The 25,782-nt window shown below is 29.5% G+C and overlaps 1 protein-coding gene across 1 annotated transcript; it reads right to left on the reverse strand.

The window, feature by feature from the left end:
- Positions 1-1,577: 1,577 nt before the first annotated feature.
- LOC129967079 (uncharacterized) lies at positions 1,578-25,782 on the reverse strand. Its single transcript, XM_056081745.1, has 5 exons — positions 25,629-25,782; positions 18,481-18,704; positions 12,737-12,920; positions 9,721-9,849; positions 1,578-2,342 (listed from the first exon to the last, which is right to left on the reverse strand). Exons 1-5 carry the CDS (start codon positions 25,732-25,734, stop codon positions 2,170-2,172), a joined length of 816 nt encoding a protein of 271 aa, XP_055937720.1. The 5' UTR covers positions 25,735-25,782; the 3' UTR covers positions 1,578-2,169.

Here is a 25,782-nt window from a genome sequence, read left to right on the forward strand (position 1 = left end):
TATTCATTTTTTGTTGGCTGTCATTATTCAAGCCGCTCGCATTTACTTCTCTGTGAATGTGTGCACTAATTTTTTGAAGAAATTTCGAACATTTTTCTGTAAATAGAAGTATAAGTACTTGTATTTTTGTTTCGAATTTGCAATATTGTCTCCCTGTCCAATTAATTTCGTTGTAAAGAGAGTTTTACAGAGACCTCTAATGGATGCTGAATGAATGTCTACCAGTGACATCCAGCCTTGGCGAAGAATTTGGAGACAAAAAATCTCTGAAACTACTGGAATTTTTACGTTATTTTAGTTAGGAAAGAAAATACGATATTCTTCTAGAACCTTCTTTCCCTGTCACAGAAAATATAAGAACCCGAGAGACAGAACTGAGGTGAGCTCAAGCGAGCATTTAGCGAGTTCGAGTACTTTTGTGCTGTTAAGGTTTTTTAATAACGATTAAAAAACCTTAAACCTTAATGCTGATTTTAATGCTGATTTCTGAAACTTCTGCTGTTAGATTTTTCACCGTACACACACAGGACAAATGTTTTTCGTAATAATATTTATATATAAATCTGCTTATTATAAATACTATGAAAATAACAAAAAAGAAAAATTCGTGTTTTGATTAAAAGATTTCTTTCCATTTTCATAAATTTCACATACCAACACTAACCATTTCGCTAATTAAACCATGAATCATTTAAATATGTTATCACGTTTTTTAATTTAAGGCCTAAAAATTAATTGAGTCATAAACGTTACAATTCTGAAATAAAATTTGTGTGGAGTCAATGAACATCTCATATGACGGATTTCCCATTAAGCAGATTAATCTAGAGATGTTCGACTGAGAGGAGATTCGAACAAGTCAACTAAGAGAGTGCTATTTGTTTAGTCGACAAATAAATTTATTAAAAATACAAAGTCTATGAATTATAAAATATTGATAATATTTACATTTTATCAAATATAATTGATCAATTTCCTGTTAATTTCATTCCGTTCACTTAATTATTGTAGTATTTATTTACACCGAGCATCTGTTAAAATAACAATGGATGGCGCATTGTCAGGAGTCATTATAATTAAATTCTTTTAAATAATTTTTTCACCAGTTGTTTCGAAAGTAAAAATTAAAAATAATTTCTAAAATAAATCATTAGCATGGTGCTAAGCTAAAAATATATTAAATTGTTAAATGTATTTAACCAGTTTATTAAAAAAAATGTTCTTACAACGCACATAGTCTTGTATTGAAAAACGCCTAAGTCTGCCACTGTAGATTCTTATTTCAAAATGACATCTTCTCAGAATAAAAGGTGTTATTTGATTTTAAAACTGAAAAGGTTAAAAGTATTGAAAAACTGGTAGTAGAAATTAGGATACAGACACTCAGGAAATAAGAGTATTAAAAAATATTTAAGCAGAATTAAGAGAAGAAATAAATATATAAGAATTCTTAAGAAATAATTTTTAAAAATTAGCATATAAACAATGAAAAGGTTAAGAAAATCGAAGAACAATTTACATATATTGACATATAGATTGTAAAATAAATATATAAAAGAATAATTTAGATACATTTGTCCGTAAACAAGGGTTAAAAGTTTTGAATAATAATTTGCATTGGTTCATAGACAGTAAAAATTTGAATATTTAAGTATAAGTTGCAGAAAATGTGGTATAGACAGTAGGGAGATTATTAAAGAATAATTTCCATTTATTGGTTCATTGGCAGTAATGGTTTAAATGTATGATAGAATAATTTACGTACATTGGCTCATTGATATTGAGGAGTTAAAAATACAAAGTTTGACGAATATGTGCCAAGTTAATGTGCTAAAAATTAATGTCCAGATATTTTTACAAAAGCTTTACTTAATTCTTAATTTATGTGGTTAACTTTCTTCCTTGACAAAAAAATTGTAAATCAATCTTATGCATGAAAGATCAAATAAAAAATAAAAACTTTTGTTTGCAAGTAGTTAACTTGGTTATAATCTTAAATGATAAAAATATTTGCAAGTATGCTGATTTGAATTTTCTTATCAGTATAGTTAGTATATACGCAAATAATACAACACAGTATTGGGACACTATAGATTTATGCAGATCTGTACATGAAATATCCAACAACAAGTGCAAATATTTGTTCATACTATTTACAGAGATCATAATTCAAGTAGAATATCTCGTTCCAAGACGAGGGATCGCAGAGAGAGTCCTGCGTCTGAGTCGGGTGACTGTCGGGTTCTTGGAGCATGCTAGGGTGGCCACGCACATGAGTATCATTACAAGAACTATAAGAGCCCCCAAGATGATGAATACCATGGATCCTCGTTTACCCATGCCTGCAAAATACAAGAAATTTCCTATTACTACGCACAAACCTTTCTTCTGGGAAAAAAAAGAAGAAATGCTATATCCTTATCACATTCGAATATTACCTTTGTATATGGAAATTTCTTTTTGATATATTTATTTATGTGCATTATATATTATTATGTGTTTAGTTTAGTTATATTAACGTCCCGTTGTAAAGCAACACTAGGGCTATTTTGGGAAGACCTCGTTATTTTGAACTGCGGTCAGATGACGAAGACGACACCTGAGTTGGCACCCCCTCCCCTCTCCACACCACACCAGCTGGAAGGCGTTTGGCCATGACGAATTTAACAGGCAACAGACGATTCTTTGGTGGAATCGGGTCTCGAACCTGAAGCCCTATGGCTCACGATCCGAGGCCTTACCACCAGGCCACAGCGGTCCTGTATTATTATGTGATATATTTTATTATGTATGTGTATATATTTATTTATGTATTATTTTGATATGTTATTATATTTATTATGTTTTTTGATATATTCAATAATAAAATGAATTTAAGGATATAATTATTCACTACCGTTACATAAAATGGGCATATGAATCATACAATCGAAGAACTGTAGTAGTTATAAAAGAATAGAAATGGAAACGATTTCTCATCTCTCTTCAAATATGTGATGTTTGCTGATACTCAATCAATATAGTCGCTTCGCAGTGAAATGTAAACCAGTAGGAAGAATCGCTGATGATAAATGGCTAACGAATTTTTCCATTTTCTTTTTTAAATAGATCCATTTATGAACATGAAAAGGGACCGTCTCTTATAGATTCTGAAATCTGAGTTATGCAACTTATGATCCAGTGAAAGTTCTGTTAGTTATTCATTTTTGTCTTTTCTAACATTTTACAAATTATGAGAAACAATTGAACCATTTTAATCAAATCCATTGAACATTTTTTTAAATTAATTTTTGTTTTGTTTTTCTAATATCTTACAAATATCAGAAACAATTGAACCATTTTAATCAAATCCATTGAGCATTTAACATCTTACTAATTAGAAGAAATAATCGATCATTTTAATGAAACCTTAAACAAAATATTAACATTGTTACTTTAAAATATTAGAAAAGACAGGGTGTTTTATTCCCTTGTGAACAATCACTAGGTGACAAAAAAAAAGTAGCTTTCAACAATACACATAAGGGCTGCTTGAAAAAAAATTAGATAGATGAAAATTTCTTCGCGAATTGTCTTCTATACGAACATAAATAATACTTTAAAAAATATTTGGCCTAGAAATTCAGCATTTTGATGCTATTAAAATATATGTGTTCCAAAACATCTTTTTTTTATTTCGCTTTCTTTTTTTATAATTATTGCTAAACTTAATACTTAGATTTCTCTTAGAAATAATAAATGGGGAATTAATATTAGATTTCTCAAAAATTCCATATTAATTTAAGATTAAAAATAATTAAAGAGACAAATTCTACTTCTCTGCAACGTTCTTGTACCAAAGACAAATGCTGTAATAAATCTATAATAAAAGCAAAATCTTTTCATAATTATTTTAATCTTCTCATATATTTTATACTAATAGTTTCAACATCTACCTTTAATTTTTTTTTCTTTTGTCCTTAAAGGACCTCCCTAATGTATTCTCGATGTCTTTAATTATTAACTATACTATTGTATCCTAGACAATGCCCATTAAATCTCGAAAGACGTCGTTTGTGTGATGTGCTTGATATTATATAGAAGCCCAAAGGCATCTATAATAATACTGCTCAGACATTATTAAGTGATGCTTAAAGGCATTCTCAATATTCTAAAGCTGTCAGTTGAGTGACTACAGATATTTACTACAGTGAAAGGATTAAAGTAAGCAACAAAAAGTTTGGCAACTCTTATTTTTTTTATGTGTCTGCTTATAAAATTGTTTCGTCTTTAAATAAAGTGACACTGATTAATCCAATCAGAATTTATTCATCGCTTTCGATTTAATCTAAAAAAATTATTTTAGATGAATTATTTTCACAGAATATTATTAGAGTCAACCTAATATAAGCATCGCGAATGATTATGTCCGATATAAATATGTGATGCTGTCAGTATTTCTTCGGGTTTTTTTTTTTTTTTAACTTTTTCAATTTATTCAATCATTTCTTTTCTTTTTTCCAAATTTGTCCCATCCATAAATTATACTCCCTATTTTTATCTATTAAAATAACTATATTACTTCTTCCTATTTGGCAGCATAGTTTGAAGTAGTTTTTGAAGTTCAGTGTATTAATTAAAGGGTAAAAAACTTTGAAAACTTAGAAATTTAGACAGTTAATTAAACGGTATAAAAAGTTTACTATGCCAAGAATTTATACAGCATAATTAGGTTTTTTTTTAAGATTTAACTTTTATAAATATTGTTGAGCATTATGTAAATCTATAACATGGTCCCTTCCAATTGAAATTGATCCGTCTAGTTTTATATCATACGAGCTGGTACCTGGCGCGTTGCTGCCGTAGAAGAAATAATTTTGGAAATATCGTTTAAAATTTGAAATAGCTATCTTGTTTAATTGGGAATGATATTTATTTTCTTGTCGGCAATCAATACACTCATTGAAATTGAATGATAAGTAAGGGAGAAGTATAAATAATATTTATTCTATTTTTTTTAAATTTCTTATTCGAGTGCTTTAGGGTAGACAATGTTTTTTGTTTTTCCGTCTGCAGCAAAAAACAAATAAATTTCTTGGCTGTACGACTCGTGAGCATACAATATACAAATGGCCATGAAAAACATGGATTTTCTAGGTTCAATCCGCACACTTGAAGCGTTTGTTAATGATCATTGTAAATGCAAGTCGAATGAGGTACTTATTGCGTTTTTATTACGTTCAAAATAAATACTAATAATTGTATTATGCTTATAATATTCGAGCAAATAAATTTGTAAAGTTTTATTACAATCGAATAAATGGTACAGCAGCGCATAAAATACGAACAAACAAATATTCATTTTTATGTATTAGATGAATGAAAATATTCAAAAATAGACTGATTAAAATGACTTCATTTGACAAATAGACTGACTCTTGTTTGCTTCAAAATAAATTATCTTTATGACGAAATGGACGGAACTAATTTATTATGTCAACTTATGAACTTTACCTAATAAAAATATCATACAGAGTTTTTTCCTCCCTAAATGATTAAACACGTGACTTAACCCTTTCTAAGGCCGTGAGAAGTATGCTTCCCACCAATTTTATCAATCTTTGAATGAAGTTATGTAGGTTGGCATAAGTTCTGACAAATTTTTTTAGTAAGACAGAAACTTAGATGCTTCAGTTCTTTATCTCACACAAAATGATGTGTCTTGGTTTGTCACTTAATTATTAATTAATCAAATTAAATTTGTCTAATAAGCTAAACGAATCCCTTTTCTTATTCTAATTTCAACCTAAAAATATTTTAACATAATATGACTAGAAAAAAATGGCCCTTTAAAGGGTTAATCATTAACTTACAGCACTATTTAAATTATTTTCAAAGATATGATTTAAAATGTATTAAGAAAATGTAGCATTTTTTTTCACACAAGGAGAATGATTGATTGGTCTTATTAGCTAAAAAAAAATTAGCGATATCTGGAGCGGCACCAGTTAATTTTGCGTCGTAATCAAATAGGGCAACATTTCAGCGCGCGCACACCCCTATCGCAAAACTTTACTTTTAGATCAAAGAAATTCCATTTGACTCATAAAGATTTATACTCTTCTCGAAAGACATTACAATGTTGTATCAGCAGTTTTTTTCCTCTTTTGAAATTCATATACCACATAAAACTTCAATTTTCTAAACAATCTAGTCTTTCTTCTCTGACTATATAGATAGTTTCTCAACCTGTTATTGTTTCTTATGGCACTTGCCATGGACAAGCCCGCTGTTCGAAGACAGCCGATTTAAGCCTGAGGGGGAGCGCCTCTTGTTTCTATAGTAGCGCCATCTAGGGCCAAGAGAACGACTTAGCTACACACACATCACAATCCTTTTTACGGGGCGGACTTCATTCACGCATTTCATTCACTCAACCACAGATCGTAATTTAGACCTGAACCAGAGGACGATATAGTCTGTGTATTTTCTGTAGACTGTTCAAGGTCACATTTTCTACCGCTTTACTAATACCAGACAACCAATAACGAGGTAGAAAATGTGACCTTGAACAGCCTATTGAAAATACACAGACTATAGTTTATTTACATTAGTATCGTGATACTTTTTATGTATTTTGAAGCTATTCGGGATGCACAAAGGGTCATTTCGAGAACTTTTTTTTAAAAAACCATTGTAAAAGGATGACGGTTATTTCTAAGCGAGCATATGTTCTTCCAACTTTCAAACTGTACCATCGAGAGCATGTTTGACTATGGGTGTTTTAAATATAATCAGGTTAATACACACGATATATATTCTATGGAATCTGATCTAGAATCTATCATCTTACAGCAATATCAAATTAATATTTTAAGTCCTTTAAGTAAATAAATTATTTAGCAATTAATAATACCAAAGTAGTTTTTCTTTTTTTCCAGAAAAATTTTAATTTTTACTTTCTCGTATACATAATATAGAGAAAACAGATTAATCGTCAAAAAATTCAAACTCGAGATTTCGACGAATGTCCCTGTTTTAGACCTCATTGAGTTCGAAAAACACATTTTTGCAAAATGTCAGTCTCTCAGTCTGTTTGTGAGAAAATAACTCAAAAACTCTTTGAACTAGACGAATGAAATTTGGTATACGATCTTAAGACCAAATTTTGAGCAAAAACCTTTCAAAGAAAGTCGGTCTCTCCGACTGTTCGAATATAAGTTAATAGGATAATTACAAAATGAAGAAAATTTGATAGATAAAATTCGATGCACAGTTTCAACATCTATTTGTTGACACCTATCAAATTTTAAACCAAATCCGTGTCTGTAGATCTGTGCTTTTGTAAACATGTAAAAGTGGTAATTCAAAAATGTACTTACGACTTAAATGTATCAAATTTGGTATGGGATTTTGTGACTACAAGCGCAGTTTTGAGTCACATTTTTATTTCAATCGACTTACGGCTTAACTTAGGACTTAATGTATCAAATTAATGTACTTACGACTTAAATGTATCAAATTTGGTATGGGATTTTGTGACTACAAGCGCAGTTTTGAGTCACATTTTTATTTCAATCGACTTACGGCTTAACTTAGGACTTAATGTATCAAATTAATGTACTTACGACTTAAATGTATCAAATTTGGTATGGGATTTTGTGACTACAAGCGCAGTTTTGAGTCACATTTTTATTTCAATCGACTTACGGCTTAACTTAGGACTTAATGTATCAAATTAATGTACTTACGACTTAAATGTATCAAATTTGGTATGGGATTTTGTGACTACAAGCGCAGTTTTGAGTCACATTTTTATTTCAATCGACTTACGGCCTAAATTAGGACTTAATGTATCAAATTAATGTACTTACGACTTAAATGTATCAAATTTGGTATGGGATTTTGTGACTACAAGCGCAGTGTTGAGTCACATTTTTATTTCAATCAATTGAGAACAACGTGTCTAAAGCAAAAATTCGATTTCGGATACCACTAACGGCATGCCAAGAATTGATCATCAAAATACTCGTCAAGGATGACACGGTTGATTCAGTAAAAATGGTAAATCCACGCCAAATTTAATATTTCCTAACTATTGAAAGCCAATGCCATGCAAGACGTTTTCTGGTATGACAAATTTATTAAGAGTTTGCGAGAAAGTTTTGGGGAGCCATTGTCGCTTATTATTTAAATATTATTGAGTGTTTTACCGATGTAATGGCATTGTGGCACACACCCTATATTCATAAATCTTATTCTCCAGCACCGAATATGAAAATTAATACTAAGTGATTATGTTAATTAGGAAGAATAAGAAGTGACTCAATGGGTCTCAGACAAAGACAGTATACCTTAACTTTCATGGAATCATAAAACAGGCGGAATCAGTTCCCTCCTTTCTAACTTATTTCTCAATAAAGGAGTCATTCACTCTCACCAAACTAAAATTGTGGACCGAGAGGAAAGCCGTGATAGCCATGAGTATTCAGATTTCTATTTTCAAAGTCTCAAACATGAGTTCTTTTATACTCCGCAGTTTATTAAAGAAAACTAAATATGCAAATAAATTAAAAAAATACAGAATTAAAGTAAAAATTGTATGAAAAGATGATGCATCAAATTTGGTTTATTGCCGTTATGAGCTATCGTCTACATTCATACAAACATAATAACCGATATCCGTCCCTTCTATGACGGTTGACAAAATTTGATACATATTTATATTTAACATGTAAAACCTGAGTATCAAATTTTTTTATCGACCCAGCTTTTTACGATTTCATCGCATTTACTTGCATTTAAACTTCCTCTGAATGGATTTCGTTCAAAATTTGACAGAAATCTACAATATTGGTATAAGGCCATATACAGTGGCGAATTCTCAACTAGGCACACGCCTAGGACCTCTATGATGAAAGAGGTTTCGACTAAGACAATTAAAAAAAACTTTATTATCCTGTTTTCCAAATACATAAATTTGTAAAAATACAAATTCTGTGAATTAAAAAATATTAGGTTAATATTAATACTTTATAATCTATAACTTCACAGGTTCCTATTTGCTTCATTGCATTCATTTTGGTATTAAAGTATTTATAAACACTAAGCCTCTGATCATTCATAATGTGTGCAAACGTAATTGTTGGGCAATCTGAAGAAATAATAGATAATTAAAAATAACCACATTTTCCCAAAGTTAATAAAATTTAAAAAGGTTAATACAAAATAAAACCTTAATAAGTTGAAATGTGGCACTATATCGATCAGTTTATTGAAAGAGGTGACCGCAAAATATAAGTCACATATTAAATTTCATTCATCTCGTTCAAAATGTTTTTGAACTATTGTGCTTTCGGAGAGGCAGATGGATATAATTCCAAAATATGTTTCTTGGACTTAAGAATATCTGAAACATGGAAATTTGTCAAAATCTCAACTTTGAATTTTCCAATGATTATTAACATTATTTTCGTTTGCAAGAAAATAAAAAAAGAAAGAAAGAAATATCGTAATTCCTAATTTCTTCTTTAAAATTCCAATCTCTTTGAAAGTTTCTTTTATCCGAAATGTTAAGATTCACGGATAATTCAACGAGCACGTAGCGCATATTATTATAATTATACCTCGAAATTGCGATCCTTTAGTCTTGAAACCAAGAATCCGCCTCCAAAACAAAGCGGTTCCTTAACCGAAAAACTGGAAAAAAAAAAAAAAAAAAAAAAAAAAAAATTTGCTTACCGCAGTTGGATCGGCCTTTGGGTTCTTCGTCGCTTTGATCTCCACAGTTGTTGTGGGAGTCACAGGTGAGTTCGGGCCAGATCCTGTTCCCATTATTACACTCGAAAGAGTCGTTATGCAAACTGGAATCTATGAAAGCACATTTCGGATATTTATTATGACCAAGCTCTGTATATAAAACCGATGATTTGTGATAATTTTCAGTAGCAATGCACATTTCCTTACTTATTACATATTATTAAAATTAATTATTATATAATATATAGTGATATTATATAATTAAAATATATTAATTATTATTTAATATGATAATTAACATGTTATATAAATCTACAGCAAACTATTTAATACTAGCCGCCTTTGGCGACCAGCCGGTTCGCCAATCTTAATGCTCGTTAAAATTTTAATAATTAACTATTTTATGTAATTCCCTAATTTAATAGCTTCTTCATTAAAATATTTTAAAACTCATTTGGCGGTGGGGAAAATGAAAGGATTTTTTTGGCGGGAAAGTTAGTTTTTAATTAATAATTAAAATTCTAATTAAAATTTCAAAAAAAAAGGAACACCAGGTGCACATTCCCGACCTGCAAGGTATACACGTACCAAATTTGGTAGCTGTAGGTCAAATAGTCTTTTCTGTAGAGCGCCAACACACACACACACACATATTGAGCTTTATATATAAGTATAGATGTGAGAGTGACTTTCGTACATTACAATGCATTTTATTTTTTTAGCTTCGCTTTATTTAGCTTGTTTAATTTAATTATATTAATGTCCCATTTTAACGAGGGCTATTTTGGGTCCGACCTCGTAATTCTGAACCACGGTCAGATGATGAGGACGATACCTGAGCTGGCACCCCCCCCCCCTTTAAACTACCACACCACACCTTTATTAGCTTCACAACATAGTAAAAATGATAGGATATGCATTTGAGAGTTTTACCTGCAAGCCGTTTTGGCTCGAAATCAGATATACAACAATTTTACAATAGATCAATGATTTTTTTTCTTCAAGTTTATATATTGAGTCAAGATATAAGTTTGTCGAAATTTTTTGTTATCGTGCTTGCATAAGCGCAGACAGACGTACAACCTACCAGGTGATGGATTTAATCCAAAATTAGTTATTTTATCCCTGCTTAATGTCTTTTTGCATGAATAATTTTTCTCTGCAGTTGAGGATCAGATTTTTTGGAAACACGCTATACTTTTTCTTAACGAACAAACTTTTTGTCGATGGTTATTTTTTCACAATAATTAAAAGCTGAAATGAATGATGGACTTTTAAATTTCCCTAGGAGATGTGAGTGTGATCGCCAATTACAGTAGTATGTTCAAAAATTATTGTTACCTGTAATCTTTTTACATAAAAATAAATGTTTGGCTCCCTTTTCTTTTTGAAAATAATTTCGATTTTAGTTTAAATACCTTTGAATGCTTGGATATCCCAACATCACCAGGGAGACTGTTAGTATTTTCTGTAAATATATATATTCTGCTTTTTTAGATATCAACAGAGCACAACAGTAATTCTGTAGAAAATAGCAACCCTCTTAAGTAATCCGATACACCACATTTCTTTTATACTCCACTAAAAACTTGCATTATCAATATTAATCTTCCAGAAAGAAACAGAACTAATGAATTTTCCAGATATAAATGAGAATCAAAGAAAGAAAGAAAATATAAAAATAAAAAATTAATTCACATCAAACTCGAATTTCGTTCTTAGATACTGTAAAAGCTAATAATTTTAATTAAATATTTTGTTTAATTGATCTTACTGACTTTCCCAAGGAAATATTTAAACTTTAAACTTTTATAGACATATACCCTGTACTATTTTTGAAGCCATACACAATTTTATTTTCATTATGTTGTGCATTCACCTATTTATTTTATCTCTTTATACACTCAATCATACCACAGGAAAGAGTAGTAGCATTTAAAAATGGACACAAATAAAAAGCATTTTACCATTTCTTAGTTCTGAAATTAAATTTTAACTATAGATATAACAAAATTTCAAAACTTGTATTGAAAACATTACTGCAATCTACTCAATATGGAAAAATAAGGCAAATTTTCCTATCTTAATCATCATGAACAACAACAAAAAAAAATGTATAAAATATTAGTAATAACCAGTATGAAAACGATTCGATTGTTATAAAATATACTTAAAATATTTTGTAGAAATTAATTGAAAATCTAAAATCGATCAAAGGGGGGAAAAACCATTTGATAAAAATATATCTATTTTTAATTTTAAGATGGTGTAAAAGTAATTTTTGTGCTGTAATATTTTCGGACGATAATACAGAAAAATTCCTAGATTTCGATTAATTTTTAATCAATTAAATTTCTAAATAAAATTTCCTAAAAAATTACTCTAAGATACATACTCTCAACCTCCAAAGTATATGTGCCAGTCAGGAGAGCTCTAGATTAAACTGTTTGGCTATAAGAGTGCCAACACACAGACACATTTATTATCAGTGAAGATTAGAGTTAAAAAATTCTTTAAAAATATTTATACATTAGATTGATAGACTCTCACAATTGAACTTCATGTGGAGAAAATCTTTTGTCAAAGAATTATCAGTGATATTGAGGTCGAGAACGTCTTCAACCAACCTCCGAAGCACTGATGGCGAGAATATAAACCAAACTTGGGAATATAAGTCAACATTTCCAGATCCTGTGATACGCTGATTTAATGTCCTGTTGTTAAAGTAAAACGATATATGAATTTGAAATTTCGAGGCTACATTAAAGAATTTAAATCCTTTTATAATTTGCATTCCTTATTAAATGATTAATAACTATCATACAGGAGGTTGCTTTTACATGGAGCCAATATTGGAAGATTTTTAACTCGAAGGTAAAATATTAATGTGTTTATGTCAAATATGACGAATGGACAAAGCGAGTATATGCCCACATTGCCGTTTACCCTGATTCTCTGCTTAATTGTTGTCGATTCGTAAATCATCAAAAACAATTACCTTTTGTGAAAGCTGTGTAAGTGATTGTGAATCCAGGATATCCTGAAAGGCTCTTGTTGTCAAGTCCGTCCTTATCTGTGTAGTAAATGATGTCCATGATGTTAGGAGGTCGGTTAAGTAAAGAGTCATAGTGCAGATCCTCCTCCAGCCTGAAGGTGTTTTTGCATAAAGGACGTCTTTGAATCTGAAAAAGATTAAATTATTTATTTAAGAAAAAGGATTTTTTATAATATTTTACTTAAATATTTTGCTTTGATGTCATTAATTATATATCCTCATTCTATTTAAGTTTTAGCGATATATTTAAGCTTCAAAATTTCAAATAATATATTGCCTTACTGTTGTCGTATAATGTAGTATGATATGATAGCCTTGTATTTCTACACCATATTTTACTCAAACATATTATTTTTGAAAGACTATTTTATAGAGGGATCAGGTTTTATATAGTGGCAGGAAATAAAATTCCACAATCACAAAAGATATTGTACTAAGTAAACGAAATTTGGAGGAGTGTTTGTATATATGAAAGATGATATATATTTAAATTTCGAATAAGACAAATAAAAATGGCACTAGAATAAATAACTAATAAAAATGGCGTTAGATAAATAAAAATGGTACTACTGGAGCCACAAAACATAAAAATCACTCTTGCTTTAAATACGTGATTTATATTTCCTGAACATTATTTATCTTCACGATTGGGTCTTGTGAGATTGATTTGTATCAAGAATGTCTATAAGGAGCCCAAGAATCCAATACCAGTAACTTACAGAATTTAAATGAAACCGTGAATTAGGATTTTGAGAAGATAGATTTTCTTTTCGAGATACTGCAGAAAGATGCGGTTGAAATGTATCCACTGTGCATGATTTTTTTTGCATTAGGGATCATGGGGAAGTATAGCATATGGATTAAACTGAAAGAGAATACTCTTATAATTGCCGCATGACTTTGGTGCATCCTACTGTATTTGCAGCAGAAAGTCAAGCTTTTAATGATTCAAAGTGGTATAGTGAATTGGTTATTTGAAGGATAGTCAGACGCCGTGTAATGGTACTTCATATCATGGCCATTTATAATTTTAGTTATAAATTACAGCTCATTAGAGCGTGGAGTGGAGATCTGTTCTCATATGAGAATCGTTTCTGTATTGCTCTCAGTGATGGCCGTGTGTTGATAGAAAGAGGCATAGACTCACTGGAGTTTACAGGAGTTATGGCCTGGAGAGCAATTTCCTACTATTGCAAAAGCATATCCCTTTCCCCTTAACAATACATTTGTACATTAGACGATGATTGAATTGGTTCTGCTGTCATTTTTATAGCTATTTAAGGGGATAACTTTCATCCTCATATAGCTGCTGTCATTCAATCTTTTGTCTAAATGTCAACACATTGTCTTAGCTTGAGAGATCACCAGACCTTTCTACCATGAGTAAATGTGGAGCATTGAGTTGATTGGTTAACAAATCCAGTGTCATCCAACCAAGTGATGATTAAGTGAAATAAACATGATTTTCACCCCTAAAATAACATACGAGATTTATATGACACAATTTACAATTACTTACATGTCTGTATTCAAAATCGTGGCGACTACAGCAGTTATTAATTACAACTATTTCGCATTCGAATGGATTTTCTGATCGCGTAATTTAATCCGTGATCTTGAATCTTTTATCAAATAAATTTATTTCCTAGACAAAGTGTCAAAGATCATTCCTCTAAACTAATTTCTTTATTTCCATTAGAGTTGAATACATTTTAAGAATCAAAAATGGCAACACTATTCTTAGCAAATACATTATAAATTAATATCAATGTCAACAAAATGATTGAACAAGGAAAAGTCTAAAAATGTGACTTAGCAAAAAAAAAATTAAAGAGGACGCTTGTTAGATAATGTATAGTAGTGTTGAAATGTTATATTCTCCAAGTACATTGTGAAATTAATTTTTATTCAAAAATTTAGATTGAAAAATAAAATTCCATGTATTTTTAAAGAAATAAAAAGCGGAAGAAGAAACATTTGTCAAACTCTGAAGCCTTTCTTTTGGAACTTTGTTTCCATAGAATGGGTTTTTTTTCACGAACTATATTAAACTGTCTTATAAGGCAGGCAAGTTTTAATAGCGTATCATACAGTTATATAGGCTGACAGTAAACTGATTTGCTATGTAATGATTTTAAAAATTTACAAAACTTGAAATCTTGAATATTTTTTTTTATTTAGATGAATTTTGGAATTAAATCACTTTTATTTCAGAAAATATTGCTTGGTGGGAGCATAAAACACAAAATTGCCCTTTCATTTTGAGAATTGCAAAGCAGCAATCATAGAAACTGTATGTTTATTTCTTAAATTCCTCTATGTAAATGAAATTCCTGTTACTCTTTTTCCCGAAAATAAAAACATTTAATAGGATCATCAATTTGAAATAGTAATTTTTAAAAGAAAATGCACATTCATAATTAAAGGAATTGTATTATTCTTAGTTTTAAATTCCTCAAAATATTAGATGAATCGAAAATGAGAAGTTAAATAAAGGGAAACGTTATCATGTTAAAAGGAAGGAAATATATATAACTTCAACAGAACTGAACATGGAATACTGCTGAAAAAAGCATTTAATGTGCTGAGACAAATAAAATCACATTTCTCAAGAAAAGAATTGATAAAAAAAAGTTTAAAAAATAAGATACTAAAGATACTAATATACTAAGAAACAGAAAATAAAATTTTAATAAAAATTCTGAACATTAAAATAAATTGTGAACGCATATGCCAACAATGGAAACACTTAAGCAAATTGCAACTTAAATCACATTTCTATATGTAAGATAAAACTCTAATGTAGGCGACGCAGAAATCGCTCTTATTATTTATTATCAAATGGCGCCATCAAATGTAATCAAATTTCTGTACGAACATTTCAGATTCCTTCCTTCATCAAAAGCTTTTACAGTTACAGCTAATCCAACGCTTTGCTAGTTAATGGAGCTGCAAAATATTATTAGAAATGTTCTTGATAATATTATTAGAAATGTTCTTGATAATATTATTAGAAATGTTCTTGATAATATTATTAGAAATGTTCTTGATAATATTATTAGAAATGTTCTTGATAATATTATTAGAAATGTTCTGGAAAATCATTATGTTAATCAACAAACTGTCCCCTTTGCCTACAAATTCAGACAAATGGGAAAACAAATAAAAGAACTAGGCCTGAAACGGAGAGCTTAATCGAGGTCGAAAAACCGTCGCCAAATGGGTAATCGTTATGGTTTACTTACGGAAATTGATGACTATATCTTCGAATGCGAGTATCTCCTAACAATGGTTTGTATATTATCTCTAAAACTCAACAATTACTTTTTAATTATTATAAAATTCATTTCTGTACAATTTTTGATGAAAGTGAAGAATCAACCATTGCTTCCAAAATCGCTAACCTGATGTGTTCTCCTGCAGATCTCCGAAATTGGCTTGGATACAAAATATCGGCATCGTAAAAAGAGCGAAAGAAAAATCATCTCTCGCCAAATGAGTGGATGATTCGCCACATTAACGTATTTTTTCCTTTGTTTATAATAACTTTTTTGAATTTAATTTAAAATACAACCTGTGGCATTGCGTATAAGGTTACGAAAAGAATTCAAATTCTTCCATTAAAGCATTCAATTCATTATTTTTGTGTGAGTTAAAATTAAAATAAAAAAAAAAGAATCGTTTTCTCTAAATAGTAATTCCAAAGTAGAATTTTCACTTCCAGTTTATTTCGTAGCCTCTAATCTTTTCAATTTACACCTACAGTAATTGTAACAGATTTATTAATTAAATTAATATATTTCGGTTGCATCAAATAACAAAGTAAAATTTTAAAAAATGCATTTCACATTAATTAAAGCCTTTCCATATAAACACGTAAGGTAATATGTATAAGTAAAATATTAGGTATAATAATAACATGTAATATGTGAGGTATGTAATAATATAATATGTAATAATATAATATGCCAAGGTCAATAATTTGGCGGAACAAGCTGATCGCCAAAGGCAGCTCATTTAAAAGATATTTGGAATCTTTTGATTGATGTTTAAGAGTCGTTTTTCTTATGCCATGGATTGTGGCTTAGTATTATTTTCTGGATCCCATGCCTTTGTCATTTTTTTTGAAGTCTATAGATATTTTTTTTCTTTCATACAAATTATTAAAATATTAAAATTATATTTAAAAAACAAGACTGTATGATATGAAAATACGATTCTAGAATAGAACATTTTAATTGCATTATGTATTTCTTAAATTATTATCTTTACAAATAATAAAGAGAAATGTGTGTGTATGTCAGTATATGCGTGTTGGCTCTCTATAGTACAGGCTGCTATATAGAGAGCCACTAAATATGGACAGACAAACTTAAAATAGTTTAAATGTGTACCTCAGAGGGAATTTTTTAAAAAAAATTCTAATTGATTTAAAATTAAACGAAAATTTGAAATTTTTCTTCCATAACCACTTGAAATATTATAGCCAAAAATCAGACTTACATCACTTTAAAATTCAAAAAATTATCTTTCCAATGGCACCAACTTTTATACCATAAAATTTTTTACACTTAAATTAATTTTGTGGTGGAATGAAGATCATTATGATCCGTGCAGTGGAAGCAAGAGAACTCATGTTTTTTGGGAACATTTCTTTGATGATCACATTTCACATTAAACACGAAGACAAGATAAGACATTAACGCGCGCACCTTTCTCAGAACAACATCATATCTCATAATAACAATCGAAATGCACTATGGAACGCGTACCTTATCTGGCATCGCCATCTATTGACCAAAAGAGAAGATAGAGTAATGCAACTGCTATAATTTAGAGAATATTTTAAGATCATTTTACAATGCTCTATTTCTCTGTGGTCAAGAGACTCATATTGTTTTCGTTGTTGCCGTAAATATTTAATTCTCAGCATTTCTTTTATTTATTTTATTTTATTTATTTATTTATTTTGATAATGAGGGTATAAGGACATGACTTTTTTATGATGATAATTTTTTTAATAAATTTATGTTTTTAATTAACTTTTTGAAATTTTGTTATATTTACCATTAAGGTTTTGCCACACGAGAACTAAGAAGAAATAATTTTTAAAGTGCGTCCATCATTATATAGATTTAGCAAGAAAGTATAAATTTTTGTACTAATTGAAGTTTAAGTACGTGCATTTCAAATTAAAATTCATATTTTAGGTAAAACGACAGAAAGTTAAAGACATGCATAACGCAATGAACAAAATGTTGTAAGTCTCTTAAAAGAATAACTGCTTATACTTATCTATCAAGATATGAAATTGAAAAATATTTTTTTAAGAAAGCCATTAAGAACAAGTTGCATAAAATATCGAATTGAAAATTTTAGCAACTATTAATCCTCGCAAATCAACTGGTTTCAAAAAATAAAAAATGGCTTTAAATAAAAAAAAAATATTCAAAAATCTTATAATTAATGTTATTATAAAATTCATTTCTAGACAACGTTATTATTGAATCAAAATTTTGTTAAACGTGATTAATTAATTAATAATGGATATATTAATTTTTTATAAAATCTTCTTGAACGTAGAAATGTGCAAAAGAATTTAGTACGCGATTACGCGAATGAAAAATGTATTACAAAGTATAGCTAATATTAAGTTGTATGAAAGCATGTAAAATAAGGATACTTACCTCTAGGTAGTCCTTACAGCTGCTGTCTGTCTTTATCCTAAAGCCGATCTCCCTGACGCTGACCAGGAGATAATACCCCTCAGGTGCCTGAAGACGCACCTTGCAAAGCATTTGCAGATAATACGAAGTGTGTGACGTCGCCATCAGAATAGCTGCTGAATTCTCGCCCCATGCCGACAAATTTAAAGTCACAGATCCATTCAGGCACTCCCTCTCAAGATAATCTGTTAAAAAATAGGACACTCAACAGTGGATTCTTCAAACTTTACTTCTTTTTCTTGTGAATAAAATCTCTTAAACCATCGTGTACAATTATGTTTCTCAAATAAACTGTATTTTAAGCAGTAACTAACGATATTTATTTTGTTATGGATTCGGGATTCTTTCGATTTGCTAGTCGATAAAGACAGGCCTCAGTAACAAACGACGACTTCTATTAACACGAAGATAAGAATACGCAGACAACAAATGCGTAGCCGAGAGATACACAAGCAACACACAGTAGCAGACAACAAAAAACAGTAGCCCACAAATAGTAATCGATAGTAATAACAACCTCAGCACACAAAGCGACCAGACAGAATTCAGCAGGAATCTACTCGTATCTACTCTTTACGTTATCTCCAAACGCCTGCAATTCTCCACTATTTCCTCGCTTTAGCTATATCTAACTGCCGATTCACTACTACACAACTGGCTACTCCTCACACGACTCGATGCTGCTTCCACAATAATCTCGCTATGCAACTCTAAACCTTTCGGCGACTCTTTTCACAATTGTCTTCAGCTTAGATTGCCAGCTTGTTATAGTTCCCGGAGCCGGTAGAGAAGGTTCTGGAACAATCAGGCATATCTCGGTTCCTACTGGCTCTATCGCCAAAAGTCTATTGAGTATTATCGACAAAATAGATAATACTGAAGATACTGAATAGATAATACTGAAGATATCTATTTTGTCGCCAAACTGTAGCAAAGTTTGTCCCCAAGCCCTGCAAACGGAGAAACCGATCCTTCGCTAGCGGGCACTAACGAATAAAATCTAATTCGTCTGAAACATTTACACAGAAATATAATAAAAATACAAATTATTTACAAATTTGTAGCAATGTAGAATAATCTCCAGATTATGTCAAGGCGATATCTCAACATATCTATTTAAAACGGGAAGAAAAAAAAGAAAGGACATTTTATGTTATTTTACTAGATGATAAGATCTATGTTCATTTCGATTGACCGCGCATTTGTCTATTCTTGCTTGCTGCTTAACAGCTATTATAACCATCATACCTGGAGTGGTACGATGAGATATACAATTGAAATTCTACAGTAATTCAAAGAAAAGTAGATTTCGTTCAGCGAAATTACAAAGAGAGCCTCAATCTTTATCGTTACAGAATTTACAGAAGCTACACTACATATGCAGAAGATGTGGTGATTTACGAATTCGATTTTCGGATTCGTACCTTAATGATTATCCACTTGTTATCCACCAGCATTCAACCGTATATCTTAGCTATCCATGCATATATAAAAGCCAATATTGGCAATAACTTTCAGTACCTATTTCCTCTTGTCGACATGAAACAAAAGTCTTTGTTTTGTTTTTAAAGTGGTTTCGCTTTGTCCATAATTTCATCCACCATAAAGATATTCAACTGGTATAGCGTCTTTACAGTTCCACAAATAGAATATGAAATATTGAGAGACATAGTTATAATAGAATATAAAAAGGGTAACCACTGTTTCTCATTTATTCTATAAAATATTTCCATTGATGAAACAAAACTTTTTTTTTCAGAAATAAATGACATGATTTACTAAATACAATTCCAAAAAAAAAAAAAGTTTGATTTTTGCGCTGTATAACTTGTCACAAAATTTTGCTGCCTTAAAAAAAACACAGAAAATTGGTAAATGTTAAAGGTGGTCATTGACACAATTCGATTAGATGATTCCATAAAATGCAATCACTTTTGGGTTCTTTTTTTTACATATCTTTTACATATCTTCTTTCCAAATTTTGTCGCATTCGAAAAACATGAAATCTTTTTCTCTAGCGAATGCCACAGCTCAATTAGATAATTCCATCAGGTACAATGAGATTTTGGATTTTGCTTTATCGCATATCTTCTTTTCAAATTTCGCTCGTATGTGGAAAGTATAAAATCGTTTTCTGTAGCGATTGCCACAACTCAATTATATAACTGCATCACATTGCAATCAACTTCGGATTCTGCTTTACCGAATAACTTTTTTCCAAATTTTGCAAAATTTATAAAACTCAAAATCTTTTTTTGAGTGATTGCATTCTAGGTTTTACTCATTCAGTCAAAGAAAATGTGAAGAATTTAACAATGCATTTCCAGTAAATATTTTCCTGCCGAATTTTGAAATGCATGCAATGGCCGTTGGTGCCCGACTATGCATTTGCGTCTAACATTTTCTCTGTAAGAGAAAAAATTAGACGCGAGAATTATTTAGGAATTTGGAAAAGAAGAATAACAAAGTTGCAGAAATTATTTACTCTGAATTTTGAAAAGAAAAGAACTGAATTAGAATATGTATTTAATTTTATCATTTGTACAATTTTACTCGGAAAAACTGCACGCAAAATAATAATAACAAATCTATGAAGATATAATTGCAGCTAGGGATTGCAATACCGGACCAAAATTTCAATACCGGTATTCGGTATTTTTTAAATCTTAATACCGGGATACCGGTTTTAATACCGGTATTAGAAATTTCAGAAAAAGAAAGAAAACACAGGTGTTTCTTTGTTTTATTTTCCAGTTTTGTTAAAGAGTGTAAATATTACAAAAAATAATTTGTAACTTATAAATTATAACAGTATATAATCACAAAAAAGTAAAAAAAACATCTTATTTATTTAAATCACAAAAAAAAGTGTAAATATCACTATTCAGTCTGCGGTACTATTACAAATTTTTGAAATGTGATCTTAAAAAACATAATGCATCAATTGTACTGTCATTAAGCCTGAAAAGTAATTTTGTGTAAAAATTACCAGCTGTCGAAAACGCTCTTTCGGCATCTACGCTAGTTGGTGGTACTGTTGGCAATGCGCGATATACTTTTTCCAAGTATTTACCTCTAAATCCCTCATCTTCAAATAAATCGATTTCTCGTCGGATGGTTTTGGATATAGCTAATTTCTGTATTGTATTTTGGTTCGTTGAAATTTTTTTTTATTTATCGCTAATTCTAATTTTTGTTCAAGAGACAATTCTTTTTCACTATAGTAGTGACATCATAATCTTCGATAACTGTACCGAATTCTTCTGAATGTGGATAGGTTTGTGGGTAAAACGTTTTAAGAAATTTACTTTAATTCTTTATATAGTGATGTGTGCTGTTCTTTCAGTGACTGCAACATGAAATGTATTATTGCATTAGCTGTTATTAGAATCTCTCCGACATAATGCCTCAATAGTCAGCTTTATTGGAAGTAGAGCTGATATAGTTTTGGTTATTAAGTCGAATTCACTATCTGAAAAATTAATTTACAGGTTTAAGTCGATTATTGCTTTTATTTGGATTGGATTTCTCAGTTTCAAAAATCGTTCCATCATTAGGAGTAAACTGTTCCATCGTGTTTTAGAATCTAATATTAACATATATTCTATTTTATTTTCAGTTAGTATATATTTTAGTAATATATCCTTTTTATAGGAGAAAGTTTAAATATCTTAACAATTTTTCGAACTTTATAAATTATAGGAAGCAATTCTTGATAAGTTAGTATTTCCTCCTCATTAGCAATATCTCCATCACCAATTACATTGTCATTATCTTCATTGTCAATATCACTCTCACTCTTTTCAAAGTGGGAATCCGAGATTTCTATATCCACAGTATTTGGATTCTTCTGTTCTTTATTTTTTTTGGTATAATACATCTATTACTCCTAATTGAATTCCACGTGCATAGCACAACTGCTGATTTGCACCAATCGACTTTAAAACTTTTTTCATAACTGTTGCTACATCAGTCGTTATGGATACAATATTTTCTTTCATGGATAATCCATGCTTCGCTCATTTAGATTTAAGCAATTAATTAAGCCATTAACTAGCTAATTAATTTCGCCAGTTAGGGAGACATAAAAACAAAAACGTATTACTATTTTGCTATGTTCGCGATCCCTGAACATATAGTGGACACAATTTTAAAAATTTTTAGTAAATACTGAAAAACCGGTATTGAAACTTGTGAATACCGGTATTACAAAATTGTACAAATGGCTCAAAATACCGGTATTCGGTATCCCGGTATACCGGTATTGCAATCCCTAATTGCTGCCGATTGCATAATTATTCCTAATCTTTTCTCTATGTTTGAGACATCATCGAAATAATGTCATTCGGAAAAAAAAATACAAACATACAATAATTATTTGCACTGCATTTGAAATAGGAAAGAATTCAGGTAGAAAATTTATGTATTATTAAAACTAGATTTATATGAGCTTCTACTAAGAAAACCTCTTACGATTTTATATGTTCTAATCTTTTTAACATAACAGGAATTATTACATTACACTTTGTCATATTTTAGATGGAAGTAAGAACACAATGATAATTGTTGAAAAAAATGAATTATTTTCAAAGACATGAAAATCAAAATTATCATTTAGATTTTAAATGTGGAACTGAAGGTTTATAGAAGTTCTAAATTTTTTTAATCATATCTACGTTTTCTGATTTATGCTTTGTTTAAGTGTCAGAAGAAGATTTAAACACGATGAATGTTTCTAAGGGGTAATTTATTTAAAAAGCTTGGCTGAATTTAAACAGAAAATAGTTATTGTGTGTTAGCTCTATAACAGATTTTCTTAAGTGCTCTAAACACTTTTAATCATGACAGCGTTTAGAAAATTATTTTTCATCTCAGATTCAAAACCAATTTGAATGTATTTATGGTTAATAATAAATTATTTACCTTTAAAAAACAGGATGAACTTCAATTTAAAATAAGTGTTTTGATTTTAAAAATGGAGCTGAAAATTATTTAATTTTTTTTGTCTATTATTTTATCTGAAAGATTCTACTCATGATGCACTTAGTTTAAACTATCAAATTTTTTACTTAAGGTTATTCAAGAATGTTTTTTTTTTGTATACATTACTTTAAACTAAATCATAAAATTTAAATTAATTATCAACCAAGCAGAAACAGGAAAATTTACGTTTAACAAATTGTTCGTTATATATTTTTTCTTCCAAAAAATGTTTTATTTTATTTTTATTATTTATTTACTGTTGAAAACTAATATAAATGAAAAATAAATTTTTTATGAAATATTTTCCTTTCAGTCAAAAATAATAAATTTTATTAAATTTAAAAATAGGCAATATTTAATTCGAGAAAATGATCATGCATATCTTAGGTAAAAAAGAAGGGTGATCTATAGTAACACACACACACACACGCAAATATATATATATATATATATATATATATATATAGAGAGAGAGAGAGAGAGAGAGAGAGAGAGAGAGAGAGAAAGAAAATACAAGTAGAAATATAACAACAAAAATAAACAAAATAAAGTGAAGAACGAAAGCAAACTGGAGTACAGAAAAGAGCCTTTAACTTAAAAAAAAGTTAAAAAAGATATGAATCATATGCAAAAATTTACATTTCAAAGAACGCTATGGAAATAAATTGTAAATATTACTAGTAAAGGTGAAAATAAAAATCTATTACGGAATGTAAAATAAGATGATCGACGCAGTAATTGCTTATTGGAGGATGAAATTAACACAGATCGGAAAAACAATTATAGCATTATCTCGAACTGTAAAAACAATTAATTAAAATTTATTTTGAATAAATCAATATAACTATATATTTCTCACCTTTGCTCGACTTTTTTTTTATCTTCCGACATTCGGCTATGATTGGATTTGGAATGAAGATATTTTCTTTACATTTGATTTATTCAATTATTCGATACTGTTTGAAGAAAATGCTGTAATTTTTCTTACAGTCCACATTTATTTCATTTCCTGATGAACAACGAATGCGTCTTTTGCCTAGTTTTACATTTCTTTTTACATTTTATTTCCCCCTTTCTTATTGATGTGTAACTGGAAGATTGAAACTTTTTAATAATTTTTTTTTATCTTTTAAAATTAAATCATTTTAGTTATTAATGAATAATATTAGATTTCTTTATCTATAGAAAAAAGTTTATAATAAACTGCTATGAATATATAAATTGTATATTTGATTCATAAATATTGTATCTTAATTAAATGAGGAAATACGAATTAATAATACGAGAAGTATCGCAATGGTTTGTAAAACAAGCAATAAAAATAAATCCCAATTTTATAAAACCAAACTAAAAGAAAAATATTCTTATTCGGATCATAAATTAAATTATTTATTTTTTGAAATAAAAAAAAATGATAAATGGATGGAATTTTACATGTATAATGAAATGTCGGTTTTTCTGTATAATGAAGTGCATTCTTATTCAATAAAATAAAATGTACATATTGGGTTATTTTTACCAGCGATAAATTATTGAATAAACTGTAGCATAAATGTATAATGAGTAAAATGAAAGAGCACAGCTAAGTAAGAAAAGCTAATTTAAGTAGTATTGAGAATAATTATACAAAATAAATCCAATAATATGCCAACAAATAATTAAAAAATTATTTATGATTATGAATAAGAATTCTTTCTCTTTTTTTAATAAACGAATGAAAAAATGGATATAAAAGTTACTATAATTCCAAACATTCTAATAGAATTTTAAAAAAAAAAGTTACACTTTATTTTGAACAATGAAATATTAATGTAAAGAATATTTACTGTGTAGAATCAATGCATAAAATATAAATGCATTTTTAAATTAAGAAGGTAATCAAAATGGTGCTGAGAACAAACGAAATAAATCTCAATTCTTATTAGCAATATTTTCAGCATTTTAAATTAGATTTTTGTTGTTGGTTGTTGTTGTTGCTAGAATGAAAATATAATCTATGCAATAGTAAATCCAAATAAAAATATAAAAATACAATGCTGATTATAAATGAAGTATTGCTTATACAATATCAATATAAAATATAAAAAAAAAACAACGAATGCCTGAAATGCAGCAGCATAACTTACGTGTGGTGTAGGGAGCTACCTGAGGGACGATGAATACTACGAAAAGCAAGAGAACGTGGTAGTGGGTGTCCATAAGTAAAGTGATCGCTGACTTGCCCTCTGTCATTATTCGATAAGATACTGATACAAAGCTTTTCTCAAAATGGAACTGCGG

The sequence above is a fragment of the Argiope bruennichi genome, chromosome 4 (assembly GCF_947563725.1).
Source record: "Argiope bruennichi chromosome 4, qqArgBrue1.1, whole genome shotgun sequence".
Lineage (NCBI taxonomy): Eukaryota > Metazoa > Arthropoda > Arachnida > Araneae > Araneidae > Argiope > Argiope bruennichi.